This window comes from Anopheles funestus, chromosome 3RL (assembly GCF_943734845.2).
Source record: "Anopheles funestus chromosome 3RL, idAnoFuneDA-416_04, whole genome shotgun sequence".
NCBI classification, from domain to species: domain Eukaryota; kingdom Metazoa; phylum Arthropoda; class Insecta; order Diptera; family Culicidae; genus Anopheles; species Anopheles funestus.
Window position 1 is genome coordinate 14,595,444 of NC_064599.1, and position 18,686 is coordinate 14,614,129.

Here is an 18,686-nt window from a genome sequence, read left to right on the forward strand (position 1 = left end):
CGGAAGATAATTTGTAAAGGTAGGCAAAAAAAAAGAAAAACCACAACAAAATGTTCATTTCGTTTGGAAACTTGTTTACAAAGGAAGTAAGAGAAAATCACATCATCACAACATTGTCCACCGTCGGTTCCCGTAATGCATTTTTGAATATCTTATGCATCCCAATGGCCGTTATGCTAAGTTATGACAGCTCACCAGATCAAACTGTACCGATCGTGATCGAGAACTATGGCGAATGGTATGACACGGAAAAAAAATCGAATAAATAATCTCACAAAAATGCCTTTCTTTTCGTCATGATTTATAATCCACCAGGTTGTAAATGGTCGTGCGAATCCCATCCCGTACGAGATGGAATCAAATTATAGTACCATTTTACGAGCGATATTTTCGTAAATAATACCGTAGCCGCAGCATCATTAATTTTAAAATTTTAAACACTGTATCGAACTACTGCTCAGCACGATGAAAGGAAAAAAAACCGTTGAATTATGCATAATAAATGTATCTATTCAAAACAAATATGATCCGATCGGATTGCCGGGGCCAACTTGCTTTCGTTTCGCTTCACGTAAACATTCCCAAAAAAATGATCATGCCAAGATTTGCATAGCCTTTCGCACACCCATGTTGGGCAAATATTATGATCACAATAGAGAAATTGTGGAAATCAACACACACACACACCTGTGTGCTTGGAATTTGATATGACAGATCAAAAACAGTGATCGTCAAACCGTGGCGTATCAATTAGTGTGGGTAAATTGAATTGTCATAAATGAATTCGTTCGCAACCATTGCGTGCACTGTGGGGTATTCAGTGGTCAAGAATGCGGGAACACACAGGACGCCCATTATGCTAAATCATCACGTTAACCAGTTCGTGATTGAATTCACACCCCATCGTCCATCGTGCTTCTTCAGCTGAGCGATCATCATTCGTGCACGGAGAAAATTGCACAAAACAACTGAATGAATCACGTTAGCATGAGTACATCATATAAACAATTGATTTTTTTCTACTAGTTCACTTTCGATGAGTCGCCAGGAATGTAAGTAATTCAATCACGAAAAGGAGAAATTCTTTCGAAATACTTATTTGATGCGATGATTCAAAAAGGTTTCACATAAAACCAACGTCTGGCACACGGTTTATTTACATTGGGAATGTTTTTGAGAAAAAACGTAGCTAATTTGCTTGCTGTCGAATTTTATAAACATTCAATTACACATGTTTCGGGGTAAGATAAACATCTCAGAACCTCCATCAGTTAATGAATGAATGCTCAACATGAATGAAATCATGATCTTGAAACTTTGGAGGTTACTTTCTTTTGCAAAAATAAGCAATAAACACGTTGTTTTAGTGTCAAAAAACTCACTTTTAAGTAGAATTTTATGCAATAAGCTTTTTTTTTTTTTTTTTTTTTTGCTTGGTTAGAACGGCCTGGCCGTATCAAGACTTATTTTACCACGTAGCAGGATAGTCAGTCCATGCTACGGGGAGACGGTCCGGACGGACGCAATAAGCTTTTATTGTATGAGAATATTTTTACATTACGATCCCTTGCCATCCAAAACCACAAAACACACGAATAAAATGCGTCTGTACGTTTGTGTGTTCTAGAACGTTGGTTTGCAATACATTTCTCTCACCACAATTTTAATTCCTATCGAAATGGGATTAGGAAGATAAAATTAGATTTCAACTTTAGCGACACACATCTGTGCCAGGTTGGTCACGGACACGCGTTAGCCGTCTACACTGTATCCCGCACGAGTGTTAGGGACGCTGAATCGAACGCAAACAGAGGAGTGAGGGCTCTCACTTAGCCGATGAAGACGTAGAAAGAAACCGGAATATCGTCACCACAGACTAGCAAGTGTACGCCCAACATTATTCGCACATTTGATCATCTTGTTTTTTCACTCTAAAAACATTACCTTGATTTTAGCCTCCATCAAGTGTTCTTCAAAAAACTCATCTTCCTAACGCAAACGAGATCACTTCGTATAATGATCGACCAAACGGAGGGTAAATGGTACAAAATTACCCCCAACAATGCACGCTGCATTATGCAGATTTTTTAGCCAACCCACATTTGATCGTGACGGATCCGGTGGTGCAGGTTGCAATTTCTGAACTGTTGTGGTGTGATGAACTATTTTACAGAAGGACGCAGATTCCATGGTTAACCATGAAACATCATCATCCATCAAGAATATTGGACTGGCTGAACGAAAGATCACGGTCGCACGGGTTTTGGTGATTTGGTGTAAAGCATTATTGAAAAATGTTGAAGGCACGAGGTTAAACGATGTTCGTTCAATACGGCACATGGGGCCTCGGCGATGTTGCAACAGTCGAAAACTAGGGTTAATTTCGTGTGAGAAATTTTATGTTTCTATTACACCCCTCTAGTTCCCAAATGGAGCCTTCAATAATTAGCGCGACCCTAAAAATGATTTCCATTTCTAAATGCAAACAAAATGGCCCATCGATGATGAGCGGACTTCGACACCAAAGCTCCTTCGAGGTCGTCCCGGTGTTGATATTCAGAAACGTAAAGATTTCTTTCGCTCTCCTGAGAATTGAAAACCCAACCCCATAACGTGTACACGCTGCGGAGTTTTTGTGTTTGCCTTTTTACCAACGCAACGCAGGAAGAAGATCAATGCTGTCTGCGGTTCGGCATTTTTGGGCGCAACTTTCGCAACCGGTTCAGCGAACTTGAGCAGTTACCTTGGCGTACATCTTTGCTGACTAGTCTTCCTTCTCTTAGCTGCCACCAGGGAAGAGATGATGCCTGTATGTGTGTGCGTGTGTTGGTGTGCGTCGGACATTTTATCTTTCTGCGTTGCGTTGGACCTGGCGGCGCGCGTAGGCCGCAGAAATATGGATGTGCAAAAAAAAGAAGCAAAAACCGGGAATAGCTGGAAGTTGGGCTGGTTAAGCCGAAAGGTTTGCGCCCGCAAATGCCGAACGTTACGTCAACGGCCGTGGAAAAGAAAACGGCACGAACTCTGTCGGGTTCGAAGCGGAGAGCTCGACCGTAAAAAAAAAGCCGCTCGACCAACTTGCTGGACCGGTTTCCCGATTCGGTAACTCGCAACTACCGATTTGTTGGAGAAGGTGTCTTTCCTATATTAAAAAGATTCCCGCCTTGCCTCCCGGTTTGTCTCAGCCAGATATATATCCGATATCGCTTCACGCAAGGTAAAAATTTGAGGTGTGACAAAAAATTAGCAACAACACCGAAGAACAAGAAATCTCTACAACGCCCCTCTGCACGGAGTTCCAGAAAAAGAAGGCATGCCGATGGAGGGCATACCAATAACTGCAACGAATTAAATTTCTGTCGATGAGATCATTTCAAAGCGCGTACATTGTAAGCTATATTAAGATTTCGACAAAACACGTCCAATATGTGCCCTTCACATGGCGCTATAGCAGCCACTTCCGTTTCCTCTTTGCGATGGCAATATAGTTTGCTGTTTGACGGTGACGAAACTGAGTGGCATTTCGGCAATTGAGACATTTAAAATTCGACCACATACATGTTCGTAATAGTAGCCCATGGCTATTGGAAAACCCGTTCAATACTCCCAGATTGATGTATGCCAGCATCGATGGAGATTGGGGGAAAGATTTGAGGTTCGTGCTGATTTATATTGCTCCCATTTGGAACACCGTTTTACGCTAATAGACAGGCCACGACACTGTTGACGTGCAGGGAGAAAATTAATAGCTTCCTCACGCCTGATGAAGCAAGCGGCCAAAACTAGAACAGTGTCGTACAGTCCACGATCGCGACCGTGTGACCCACGGTAGCCGTTTGGAAATGCAAAAGAATCCTCAGACATCAAGCGGGAGTTCAGGATATACCTTTGCTTTTTTTGTAAATTGAAATCCATGGCTATTTATGTATTCATGTTGCATACCGCTGCTACTGACACATCGAGAATTCTTCAATGTGCAGTAAAGCAGATGCAAGATCACAACAGCGAAAGACTCAAAGGAACGAAGAAAATCCGTCCAAAAACCATGACCTATGCATGTGCGTGACCTGGAGAGCATTGAAAACCCTGCTTCTGGCGGTGAAAAGTTCTTAGCACACAGTTTTTTCTTTCGATGGCTGTCATCTGTCGGCAGCTTCCCGTGCATCATGATACTTCGCTTACAACCGTTTCTGACCCTTGGAGCATTGCCAACACACATCTGGTGCAACGATCGCGAAGGGTTTTTTTGTCGGTGTGTGCGTGTGCAACGCCGTACTAGACGATCGTGCCTGAACCAGGGTCGCCAACGAGTTTGCGGATGGTTCCGCGAGCACAAAGCGGTCCAAATCGTACCGAAGAACACATGGAACGTAAGGGACAATAAAACAGAACACCAATACCAAGTGAGAACCAACGATCGATGTTGGGGATGTGGGGTACCCCTTTAACTCCCAAGAACCTTCGAAACCGAGAACGCTTGCAAAAGCAACGCAGCACGCAACGAGAGACCAGAAGACGCAGGAGCTCACGCTTCGTTTGTTCGATTCTCGCGCTTTATACACGGGGCGCGTGTACGTGTCAATGTTTATTTTTAGTTCCAAGTTCTTCGATGCCGCGAAGTGCGGATCCCCAGCGAAGCGTTGTTTTCGTAGCCCCACATGGAAGGAAACATGAGGTGGGACAATCACTCCACACGGAAGTTTAGCAGGGTGGTGGTTCAGGCAGAAATAGCATCCTACCGTAGAGATGCGGATACAGGAATGGGGAGCAACGGTTCAAAGGTTGACGCGTGTCTCAATGCAATTCGAACAGACGAAGAAACCAGGATCGTATAAAGTGACGATAAAAATGAAGAAATAAAATAAAATCACCATCCTACGTTACGCGACAACGCAAATGTTGTTGGCTTGCTACAGTATCGCCTCGTATGAATGAAGGGAGAGCTTCAGGGCAACAAAAAAAAACAGCTTCAAGGATATGTTCTTGCACATTATATTGCCATTTCTTTTTCTTTTTTTGTAAACCCATTTCGGGTGTTCGGCTACTTGGAAAAAACAGCGAATGCATGCTCTGTTTACGCACATGTTTCCATCGCCATTTTATTTGCGTGTAATAGGAGAATTGTTTACACTCCATTCGTAATGGCAGCGATCGGAAAAGGAAGTGTGCAGCCGCATCACAACAAACTTCCATCGATCGGGGTGAAAGAACTGTCAACGAATAGAGTATCGCCCAGTGAAGGTTAAGCGGGAAGGGCTGTGCAATTTGCAAATAAATGTTCAGTACGTAACAGCCAGTCGGGTTTTCCTGTTTTCTGACTATTAAAACAAGAAGCTCACATTATGTTTTTACGCGACATCTGTTGGCTGTATGTCATTCACAGATGAAAGGTTTGGAATCAAATTTCTTAGTTTTTAGTACACTTTAGTACGTAAGTAACACGACAAATACTAAAGTCAGCCAAATATGTAAGGTCCCAATGATGAACCAGATTAGCACGAATGACTTAAGGTTGACAGCTATCTAACGATTTAAAATTATTTTTGATTTTATTTTACAAATACTCGTAATGTGAGCAGTAAATTAACATTAATTAAATTATTAATATTTAAAAAACATTTTAAATATTAATAATTTTTTAAACATTAATATAATAAAATATGGTTAACGGAAGCTTACCTGAGCTTTAGCGCGTATTCAACTTCGATGGCACTGCGATCACGAATGAAGTTTCCGAATCGTTCGAAGAAGTCAATTCCTTTCTGCGTGTGTGTAGCAAGATTGTCAAATTGATCCTGCAAAAGAAAAATAAAGCAAATAGCAATAATTATTATCATGAAGTCTACCAAGATAGCAAAGGCCATGTGTGTTATGTATTTAAAGTTTTGCGAAGGTATTATCACCGCCAATTACTGTACGCCTTCACAGAAGAAATATAAATAACCTTTATTCTACAGTTTCGTCGATACAAGGTATAATTTTTGGGGGGGTGGACCAGACTTGATGAAAGGACAGTCCTGTCGGCCATTTTGAAGCGCGGAACACACACTTGAATCTGACGTCATTCTGGCGACCGGCATGATGTGGTTTAAGCAAATCGCGCCGTTAAACGCGATCAAATTCTTAAGGAAAAAAAAACATCAACATTTGCTGGATGATATTGCAAACTCAAGAGAATTTGCCATTCTCACCCCCGTTCACCGGTTCAAGTGGCGCTTGATGTGATTTGTGTGGGGTGTTGCGGGAGTGAAGATTAAGATAAGACGGACACACTTTTGCACTGATTTCTTTTTTTAACTCGTCGAGCTGAGGTCAAAACAGTCTTGAGAGCGATTTATCAAACACTCTTGGCAGTGTCGGCAAATAGTCTTAGGGATTTGATAGAAAGGGTTGGAGAACTGTCAAGGTTAAGAAAACACAGGCATGCTGAGAAGATCATGGATGATCTTTATTATTAATTGAAAACAACAACAAAAACTTGGTCCCTAATCTGATCTCACGATTTCTATTCTGAAGAGTAAAAGGCTTTTATTCCTTCCAAGAAGGTCACTTTAATTTCATCTATAAGGTATAACCTTGTACCAAATTGATGAAACCCCAAACTGCAGAGCAAAAAGAATTATAGATCCGTTATCTTATATTAATTAATTGATTTATAGAACATTTTAAATAGCGTACACATAACACAATTTACGGTTAGAGTTAAATGTCCGCCCATTCACCAAGTGGTGCGACAACAAGTTACCAGCAAAAAATACGCACTGTGGTCATCAGGTGATGTGATGGAACGCTGAAAACAATGTTTATCAAATAATATACACCAGGTTGTAAATAAACAACTAAACAAACGTCGAGTAATAAAAAGTGTAGCATTAAGTAATGGCAAAAATTAAACGCCTTTGTTATGATAACAAATACATGCATACACAATTTACATCAACTTGTATGACATTGGTTTTTGTGAATGTTTAACGAAAACACGCAACATTTCTTATCATGTAAATAATATTTTGAGAAGGAAAACTCCGTATTTGTAAGCTATTGAAACTTCTTGTGTAAGTCGAAATTTTCCTAAAATAAACTAGACTGGATATCAAACCAAATTATGCATAAAGGATGAAAAAGAAATATAAATGAACCAAAAAAAAACCCCACCGGTCCGTAATTAGCTCGCATTATATTTGATTCCTTCTTATGTCGGTTGCTCGAACGTCCAGAGCTCAATGTTGGGTTAAAAAACATATGCCTTCCAGGCCCGCCACAATATACCATGCTCGGTGATGATGAAAAGGAAGCGATCGTTTATTAATTCTATTCACTGACCGCTTTTACGGTTTTACGCATTTTCCGCTGAGCCGAATAATAACAGCAGAGGGGCCCACACACCAGGCAAAGCCGGTTCTGGATGCATCTATCGCCGGTCAGCAGTGCACACAAAACCATCTGGAACTTGAAAGATCTCTAAACAACCCCGTAACGTGGTTAGGGTTCTTGGAAGTTTTTAGTTTATATTAAAAACACAAGATTTGGAGTAAAACCATTTTTAATATAAGAGTGAAAGGATTTTGTGTAAAAGTATATTTTCTTATACATAATATGTTATATGGATAAAAAGCGCATAAACATGATAACATTTCTCTACATAAAATTTGCACCTTTGCAGGTTTACGACACTGTCATCAGCACACCTCTATCAATTAATTACCTTTAACACCGCTAGCATACATTGCTTGTCATCGCATGATGCTTATCATTGACAAACCTTCCTTCTTGTTAACAATATGTTTAATGCTTCATTACTTAATTTTTATAGAAAATGAAAATGAATACCACATGTCAAACTGATCCGATAGCTTGTGGCTGAGAAATATCCCGAGGGAATTATTTTGAAATTTGATATAAATATCACCATATTTTATCCTTCTACTCCACGGTCCGTTCCTCACCATCTTTTCGATCTCTCAGAGGATCTTCTGTTTACGAAGGTGCAAAAGGAAACCGGGCGACGAACTTATCTAATTAACAATCGCGTTGAACAGCGTGAGAGAGCATCTTTCTCCGATTACCATTTTAATCGTCCCATCCCAACCCTAAACCGAGCTCTTCCAAATGAGGCTTCTGGTTAGGCTTTCTTAAGTGACGACACACACAAACACCCAGGTTAGCGATCACCGTAACTTCCGTGCAACAAAGATGGAACATAAATTTCACCTGTTGCCGCGCGTACCTTGCGCCGTGGCCTCGCGTTGACCTGCGTGAAGGCCGACAGTCACACGCTGGCGAGGTCGCATCCCGAAATCTTCACCGTTAATGGATTAGTACAGTGCAGCAGAACGAGCGAGAAAGAAAGTTAGAGAGGATCGTGGAAGTTGTCATAGAGCTGTTTTTTTTTGTTGAGGAGGACCGCACCCGAGTGATACGATATTTAAATTTGTTAAACAAAACGCACTCTCTCTCTAGCCAGGGTATGGAAGGGCAGTGGTCACAGAAGAGAACACACCAACGGGCATGATGAGGGGGAAAGCTACAGCATCCACTTTTCCATAACAAAAACAAACGGCCCTCTCGAAACACTGGATGGGCACACGCTGGTCAACCTCAACATCGCTGACAGCGGACCAGAGGTTTAGTTGCGGTTATACGCAACCGTGGAATGCGTGCGAGCATGAATGACAACTAGTAGAAAAGATAGGTTAAGGAAAGTTTCCTTGCGACTCACTTTCACTGAACTTTGAGTGTACATGTCCATGTCCAGAAGAATGGATTCAAATATTTAGGCAGGAATGTTGCCGCGTAATGGTTGCTTTAGCAGAAGGGGGTTTAATGCATGCGTGAGAACTGATTATTGCGTAAAAACAACGTCAAGTTTGTTTGGTTCTCTTCAGCTTCAAGAGCTTGAAAGGGAAGTAGAAAACATCACTTATCCCACTGACTCCGGAAAAAACTTGACGCCCTCTTGAGTCTTCAGACTGGTGTACAATTATTGATAATACATTAAAATAATCACATTAATAAAGCTGACTAGTGTGAACAGCACGGCACTGCACTTGTGCTTTGCCATTAGTTCTTACTAATGTCCCATTGCCACTGGTGAAGCCAGACAACCTTAACGATATGGATATTTCTTGAATCACAAGATGCAGACCAGAAGGAAGTAAAAGATCAGAACAAGTATTATCGTTCGTTTCAACACTTGACGGGGTTCTTCACTTTTGCAATCAGAACAGAATGGACGACCGTGACTGGTATGTCAGAAGCATTCAACCGCAGAATTAACTTACGGGAAAATACGTAGAAAAGACAAGCGACATAGATAACTGGAAACAAGCTAACAGGTCTCTCTAGATGCTCAGGATATGTCGGAGTACAGCACATATCCTGCTGCATATTAGTAGATCACAAGCCGAACAGACTTTTTTTTAAATCTGGCAATGTCTTCAACTTCACAACGTATAGCCCATTAAATTGGAAATATGTGTCCAAAGTTTAAGATCCCGTTCGTTGGTAGCACAAACCTATCTGTCCAGTTGTCGAGTTGTGCATGCTATACTTTCGCATACCGTTGCAGTATTCTTGGTTATAGATATGCTGGATATCAGGTTCCCTGTCGGAATCTGTCGACTTCGGAGAGACTCGTACCAATAAATTCCCCCTTTGTACAAACACACATACAACGGAAGATGGTAGCGATTCTAGCTTGGTTCCATGAAAGAGATGCACCCATAGCAGGGATGGTATGCATGCGGCAAGTGCACGGAATACCTAGGCTGAACGACTTACGACTTCGGACGAAATAAAACCCGAAAAACTAGTTTCTTCTACCTCTGCCACAAGCCGGAAGATTGATATGCCCTCGAGCTTCCTGTCCGTGGAACTAGTTTTGTTCTCACCAAACCCCAAGCCAAGGTGTAGGATTTGGCAGGTTCATCGTTTTCTAAGATCTGGATGTGGTTGAGAAAAATGTCCGATAGCTTAAATTGTCCAGTGTCATGTACAGTTCTTTCGTGTCGGTCCAGTTTACTATGGGAAGCCACTACTACAGGTTGGAAACGCACACGCATTTATCGAGCGATTGCATAAGTTTAAGCAACGGAACTTGCAACGCAAACAAGCTTTCGTAGTTGATGTAATTCTTTCTACTATCGGTGAAACCATTTTGTCACGATGTGAACTTAAACAACCATATATTGTTTAAAGCACTTGTACAGGCCACTTGCGCATGTATGAGAGTAATGTTAAACGGTTCTCCTATGAGCACAAGTGATGTTTCAGTAAACCAGTTGTGTAATTTAGACATGTTTTTCGTTAGGCTTGGAATTTCCAGCTACGAATATCTGACTCAATATTTCAGCGTATCACGCATGTCTTGCTCTTGAGTTCTTCTGAAGTTCATGCCTAAGAATGTTACAGCATACAGAACAGCTCCACGTGCATACATTTAATTCAACTACTCTTTTAAAATACTTCTCATTATTCTATATCTACGTTGTTACAATGAAATTACTTTAATGAGAAGATCTCAGTGTATTGAGCACAGTAGGAGCATCTCATCAAAAGTTATTTAAATGACGTTACTAAGAGTTTTGCTACTTTACACTAGGGCTGAATGTAGTTGTTTTGAATGCTTTCTCCGTAGAAGAAAGCATAGCGAACAACGTGATATACAGCCATCTCTCCAACTATAGAAAGATCACAAAAAGCAAAGATATAGAGGAGTGGACCGTTCTTCTAAGAAACCTAGTGGCGTCAGAAATAGTGTTATGGGAGTGTTTTGTAGTTGCTGTTAACTGCTGGTATTCGAATGGGTTTGAGAAGAAAATCTTCGAACACAGGACGAGATTCTTGAAAGAGATTGATTAGCAATAAAGCTGAGATGCGAATAGGAAGGGGTGGAAATCGGAAACTCCACTATCGATTAGATAGATTGAGCGTCATTGAGCACTCTCCTAACTACACGGCCCCGGTTTCTTATTATGCTCGATCTTTCCACTTCGATTCAACCCTACCGTGGCCCGCTGGTTAGTGCCGAAGGGCCATCTCAATTGTGCTGACCATGTGATGGATGGTGATGGTCAATCGAAATCGTGTTACTGTCCAACGGGTCCAACTCACACACGTCTGTTTGCAGGCATCCAAGCTTGGGAGGAGTTTGCCTCTTCAGCTGTCAGTAACGGGATCGGAACGCCTGTGCGGGATCTAACGCTTAGAAATTTGTTTTATTACAACGATGATGGCCGTAGCAACACCCTATGGTCCTGCTTCGTACAAAGCCAAAGGCACAAGAGAGAAGAAAAAGATTTCTTTACCCAGTTAAAAATATTTGATTGATGAGATTGTTCGCGGGTGATTTTTTGTGTCTTGAGAAAGAGAGAAAAATATGCACAAAGTAACGCGGTAACCAACAGTAAGTACAAATTCGACAGTAGAACAGCAATTTAAAAATACTTACCGCAATTAGCTAAAAACACTTGACCTTTTCTTTACACCGAAATCATAACGATCGATTACTGTGCAGTGTATACAAAAATCAATCATGAAAAAATATCTTTTAAAGCACTCCGTAATGAATCAGACACTCCATTGCGACACTCCAAACTCAAGTGGTATGGCGCCTAAGAGGTGTAAAAATGAATGAATCAAACGTCTGCTACCGTTTCTAGCACCGGGCCAAAGTAAACTGACCGCTGGAGAAAAAAAATACCGAGTTCGCTAAACTGCCAAATTTTGAAATAAACAACAACAAACAAAAAACGGCTCGAGTAAATAAAGTCATTCCGTGGGATAGTAAACGAAACCTTGGCACATAACTGCCGCACGGGTACGCACTGGAAGGAAAGACAGCGCCAGACACGCGTGTGTGTAAAATACTACGTCTTGGTGGCTACCTCATTGAAAATTCCAATGTCAATGTTAAGTGTGCGTGTGGTTCTCCACAACCTGTCGCCTTTAATTGCAAAATGACGCCATTGTGGTGATGGATTCGACAGCGACTAGCTTCCCTTGCAATCTGATCAGTGTTATTTGCATGTACATTCACATCCACATGCCGAAGATTCGATCGACTGTTTTTGGTTAAGTTAGCAGTGGGAAGGGTATGTATACTGGGCAAGAGGCAGCACCCAAGAATGTGTCATACGGCACATGTTTTGGGGAAACACGTTACGCAGCTCATATCGCTGAACAAAGACGCGGAGCTTACATACATACAGAGGATATAGTGGAGGTGTTATTCCAAATCGAATGAAAAACAATCATTTACATAACTTGTGGGAGCTGAAGCTCCAAGTTCAGAACACGTTGGAATGTCATGAAACACAATGTTCAAAATGATGAGTAACGGATCATTCGTATCCTAAGTATTGATATATTTTGAACGTATTTTTTGCGAAAGTAGACAATAACAATTTTATAATGGAAACAGCGTCCTCATCATGAAGTCATGCTATTGAAGTTCACATAAAAGCTTCTTATATCCTTCGTCACCGTTATTAAGGTAAAGTTGAAGTGTGTGAATCACTACATAAGGTAGTCCTACTTAGAAACTGTGACAAGGTTACTCCTTCCACCTGTGAATATCCATTCTAGCGAACACTCAGTGTGGTATAAATATATAAAATAAACTTTACTTGACCCTCACCTAAACAGCAAGATCAGATCGTGTCAGATCGCCACCAAATCAATTGACCATCGAGGTAACGTAAACGTTCCATACACATCTGGTTGAATCAATCGGATACGCTGTAGCATGTTTTTTGGGGGGGAAGTTCGAAAGACAACTTATCTCATAAGACGCTTGCCGCTAGTTGAACGGCCTGCATTCGTGCGGTTGTTTACTGTTGGTCACTGTCCCGAAGCGACTCCACACGTAACAGTTGCAACAACGTACCAGCGTTTACGGTACAGCCACCATCTACACCCAGAGGAGCGTTGCAATAGTTTTGAGTAATCGTTTGCAGGCAACTTCATCCATATCGTCGCAACAGCACCAGGCAAGCGTTCGGCGATCAGTATCGCCATCAGCTGGTCCGGTCTCGTGTCAAATTCTTTTTAACTTGAGCCCACCTGAAGGCTTATGCAAAACAAAGTAGCTTTTCGTTTAGTTTGTATTTTACGCAAGACGAATTGGGAATTGTATTGCAGCACGCCGCGACACAAGATCGGCTGGAAGATTGTAAACAATTTCGCCAATTCTAAAAGCATGCTCAAATCTACCGCTTCACCGCTCTTATAGGATTTTGGATTGATTTTCGGAATTATCATTTTTATAATGAAAGTTCGAGCAGATAATCTCACGACAGGAAATTACAAAAACCGGTGGTTGGTAAACCTGAGTGACATTACACCTTAATGGAAACGTTAGATAAAATTAGCATGTCACACACCAGTGCGATGATGGGCACAACCCTCAAATAAAACACAGATCAGAATTAACACATTTATTGCACCTTGCTTCATAGGACATTGTACCACAGCTCATCTCTGCATCATCCCACAACCTTTCAAGCATAATCGAATCAACCTAAAACCATTCCAACCCACCTAAAACACGGCCAGCAATTTAACGTCCGGCACGCGACATGATCTGTCCGGTCATCCGAGGGCTACCATAAATAAAGTGACGACCCCCTATCGTAAGGGGTAACATATTTGTTAAAAGTTGGGGAGACATTTTAAATGGGATTTTGCCACACATTTCGTCCTGCACATCCGTCTGGTTTCGTTGGTCAAACTAACTAACCGTGCTGTAATGCCATCGTTATCAATTTACCAAAGGGATTAGCACATACATATACCCCCTTTTCGTACAATATTGTGTGCGCGAGTGTGTGTCTGGGGCAACACGGATGGGAATTTCATGTTGGTCAGTGATACGCACTGTCGTCGGAGGGAGTGATATGAAGAGCGTGGGAGACTTGAGCTTATTACATCACACGTACCCACGATACGTATGTTGAGGCGACGGTATGCGCCTTACAACAGTAGCTCTCTCTCTCCCTCTGTTTCCCCCCGTTTAACTTGGTTAAATTTGTATTGGTGACTTACTTTCGTTTGGTTTTAATTAATGATTTTATGTTACGAAGCAGACAAAAAATGGGTCGATGCAGCTTAGACAGCTCGCTTAAAGCGTTACTGCTGCGTGTATGTACGCAAGATTGAACTGTTTTCAATTACAATCTCAGTTACAGCTAAGCGGCGTGATTGTGTAAGAAAGCGGTATTCCAACATCAGCTGGCTTGCTGGCACTGGTCATCATCATCTGCGTGAGAGCGCCATCTTGAGCACGAATCATTGGTGTGCACAGATGAAGGTCGAATATTGGAGATTGAAGTGTTGACATCTTTAGTTCTTTAAATGGTTTAAGGAATATTAACACACTCGTCGCTTTCTATACAATACCCTGCATAAATCTTCGATTTAGTTTTCATAACTGAATAAATCAGAGTGTTTTTTTTTGTACTACAAACGTCATTTACTAAAGCAAACTTATGGTTGCATGATACGATTGATGTGTTGTGTAACGTCGGTAGGGTGTTGCACTGTGAACCTCAACTTCTTTTTTACTCATTTTGGAACATGTTTTGCTCTCTTTCGATTCACTTTTGACAGTAGCCCCGAGGGCACTACGCCAATAAAGCTGCATCATTTATGAGAAACGACGAGGTTGCATTGGTACATGAGACTGTTCGGTATAGCCAACGCAAGAAAAGCAGGAGCGTTAAAACCCCTTGGATAGAAACGAGCGAACGTAGGATACACAATTTCATTCGCAAATGGTGTCCTGTGTTTCATGGACTTTTTGCGGCGATTCGACAGGAATTGTCGATAGACACCGTGAGGGTGGAATGCATGTGAGTCTATGTACGTAGCCGCACAGTTGTCGGGAAATGGTATTGCAGTCGAGCGAAACAAACCCTGCATAGCGGGAAGGGTGATGGATTTGGAGAGAATTAAATTATGAACATAGCCAAGGTTGTTAAAAGGGGTTCCGAGGTACGGGTCGAGTTGTGTCGCATAGGACACCGTGCTCCGAATTTACTACCGGCTTAGGAGATACGTACATATGGTGCTACTCAACCTCCTGAGGGATTGACCAACGCACGTACGTATAAAGCGAATAGGTGAGCTAAATGTTTTTAACCCCAGGTGTCAATCATGATACCGAGCCCACTGATGGACGTTGGTCCGTCTACGTTGCAGTGTAGGCAATGACAAGTAAAATTAATGGAAAATTCTGTGAGGATGTGAGGATACCAATATGCCTGTAATAATGCAAAACTAAGAAACAAATTCTATTATAATACTTATTTTTTTAATTTCTGAAGGATTTTTTATAGGATCGTTTAGCGCTTTCTAGCAGATTAATAAAGCAATATTTTAATAAAGATAAATCTTAATATATAAGATATCTACGACTAGATGTCATAAGGATTTGATTATTTATTCGCTTCATTTTTTCTCACTCTATTTATCCCTGCTTACCGGCAAGAGCAGCTGGATCAAGTGTCAATAGAGTTGAGCTCATTAAAATGAACTCAAAAATGAATGGGGTGAAAAATAATGCTTCAACGAATAGCATAAACGTAAAACAAGTACCTTATATGAGATCTTGTTAACTACCACTCGTTACCATAAGTCTCACTCTTACACATATTCTATTCAAATTCAAAACTTTTTTAATAAGATGAATAAACCAACGCCGCTTAATATTTATTTTACCTCAACTCATTTGTAGATGCTTCAAGTTAATAAATTTACAAATGATGTACTATGCCTCATTATATTAAAATCAATAAAGCTGTCTCATCGATATATTAAGAAAACTAAAGACATAAATTACGTTACTAAGCTGACATGTCGTTTATGTTTAATTGCACTAACAAACTTACCAAACTACAAACACATAATTTCGAACCCATTCTATCAATACGCGCACCCACACACCATAAAACATTCATTTTTCCATTTTCATAAATCTCCCATAATGTTCCCCCTCCGACAGGGTATTTCCTATGAAAAGCGAAAGAAAACTTCAATTTTGCCGGCATACAAAGCACCCCCTTTTCGAGACGCGTGTCCCAAAAACAAATACACAAACGCAAGTTCAAGGATAGGGGGCAATCATATTGAAAACGAAAACTAAACTTTAACTACATGCGTACGCCCATCATATGCCCGTATTGTGTGCAGAGCAATATTGTAGGATCCCTTATAATAAGGTGGGAAAAAAACGCAGATTTTCCTCAGTGAAAGTATCGATCAGAATCGGAGATATTTGAAATGTGGAAAGCAGGGTGAAAGTGAACCGTATTCAAAAAGTTTACTATGGAAACAGGATGACTAGAGCAAAAGGTCCTGGAGAACGAAGCGCATCAATATATGTGCCTGAGGGAATTTCTGCATTCGTTCTTGTTTCATTCTTGCTTTCCCTGGTCCGGTTTGTTCCTAAGTTCGTACTACCTGCTATCTACATTTTTCTATCCCTAACGACTTCAACAACCACACTCAGGGAAATGTCCGATGAGTCATCGATTGTTGTTTGGCCGGTGAAACTCCTTCCTGAAGACACACCGTTCTACCGTAAAAACGCACCGGCAATGGTGTAAGTGTTCCACCATCTAGCGCATATGATGATTGCTCTATTTTATCCTTGGCAAATTTGCGGAAGTGTATGTGAGCACACCGTCGGGTTGGAAGGCACAACGTACGTTCAGAACATGCGCACTTGAGCACTTGCCATTGCCGGGAACATACCCGGAAGCGGGCTGGAAATTGCATCATAAACGGAGCAAAGCTTGTTAAAACAGCTTCCTAACAGGCGTTACTCATGATGCTCTAGAGGGTAGAGATGCTGGAACATCATCATGCGGGTAAATAGCATGTGCAAAGGTAGTTGCTCTGGATGACTCATCACTGATGTAACATTTCTGAAGCGACATTTCGTTGAAATATTTGCCAGATCTCGTCGGTTGCGGTACGTCTTACAAAAGCAATGACAAATGTACGATTTTGTCAACACTTTATATGGTGCCATTTGGCGAGAATCACTTTCTATTTTACTGTTTTGAATTTTTTTTTTGCGCTATATGAAAAAATATTTTATTCGTTAGCAGTGTTACTCATTCAAAACGTGCCTTAGCAGCAGCCCACAGCAAAAATGCAACAGGAAGAGTGACTGTTTGATTTCCAGAACGTTTGCTGATAGCGTTAATAGCGAGACAAACCAATTTGTAGTAAATGACGTTTCGCGGAGTAAACTGATCGCGAGTAAAGTGATTGGACCAGTGCAACTGATAATGCGCAAATGCGACTTTTGCAGGGATAGTAAAAAAAAACGAACGCTTCAGTAGCAAGCAGCGATTATTGTGCTTATCATCCGGACAATAGCTCGGTCCTATCGAGACTCGATGCTGAAGTAGTAATCAACTTATCAGTCAACGGCGAGATGACAATAAAAGACAGTAGATTGCGCTGTTATTTTATGTCCCTTGTCACGGCTCAAAACAGTTGATATGATTTTGACACAAACATGGGTATAGGTGAGTGGCGAGAGATGGTTCTACTCACGCTATACTTCAAAGTGGAACCAATAAAAAGCGAACAGTTTTAAAACCACATTGATTGGAAGATACTACTGGTAGGAGAGATTTTATGGAGTGTTCACTGGACCGGACGGAACTGGCCTTTGATGTTGTTTTGCGATCAGACCTACTGCTTTCGTACACTAACGGGTAGTAATTTCTGCCAGTGAATAGTGTAACATCACCAAAATATTGAAGCTCAGGAGCGTTTCAGGGTTGAACATAAATTTCCTGCAATCCGTGCAACCGGAGCTTATGAAACGAATATCTGGAATATTTCTTCATGACCTCCATCCACATTCGACCCCTTGATTTATTTTTTTCAACTAGCCGAATAAGGTTTCGGGCCACTTAAAACAATACGGCGTAGAGAAATGGTTTAACAAGCGTTTCGATTATCTTTGGCCAAATCTGGCGGCTTTGGTGTGTGCCGCAAGAAAGTGTGGACCATTAGTGGAGGCAAGACGTTCGCTAAATGCACCGTTCAAGCGGCGAAACACGAAACATACGTTCATTCACTCTGTCAGATGCGAGATCAGCAAGGGCAAAAAGATCGGGCAAATGTGTGAGGTAACCGCGGTGGGGGGAGGGTAGCATACCATCCTGGGGCGGGAGATGCGAACCGATCCATCCAGGGAGGGAAGGTGGTTGCATTTGGGTGAGAACCAATGAACGGTAAAAACATGTTATATTCGAAGCATAACATTCCGCAAAACCCGCTAATCGTGAGCGAAAATGTGTGGAAAACGCTTTACGCACAGAAAAGGGCTTAAGAAGCTCTGGAATGGGATATGAGCGATCTTTAGCGGTAGCGGCTCCGATTACAGGAAACTGATTTTTTTCTTCTTCTTTTGTTTTGCGCCAGTTTTTTAACTGAAACACCGGAAAAAAAGGAAACAATTATGTTTTTTAAATTAATGTTACATATGGTGGAGCCTAAACGTCTTTTATGACCGTTATCGGTTTTATTGGGTTTTGGGCTATTCGAATAGCGTACATTCCTTGGAGACCGTTCCATACTACGAAGATATCACTAGTGCATTCAGGTTATTTCTTACGACCATTATCTTCTTATCATAAGTTATTCCATTCTTCATATACATAAAA

The 18,686-nt window shown here is 41.3% G+C and overlaps 1 protein-coding gene across 11 annotated transcripts in view; it reads right to left on the reverse strand.

Annotated features, from left to right (window-relative positions):
• The window catches only part of LOC125767135 (formin-binding protein 1-like), a 60,420-nt gene that overhangs the window by 12,954 nt on the left and 28,780 nt on the right, over positions 1-18,686 (reverse strand). For all 11 annotated transcript variants that reach the window (XM_049433406.1, XM_049433415.1, XM_049433409.1 and 8 more), the window contains one exon: positions 5,680-5,795. In XM_049433406.1, the coding sequence (XP_049289363.1) occupies positions 5,680-5,795 (116 nt within the window). The remainder of the gene's footprint in view (positions 1-5,679; positions 5,796-18,686) is intronic.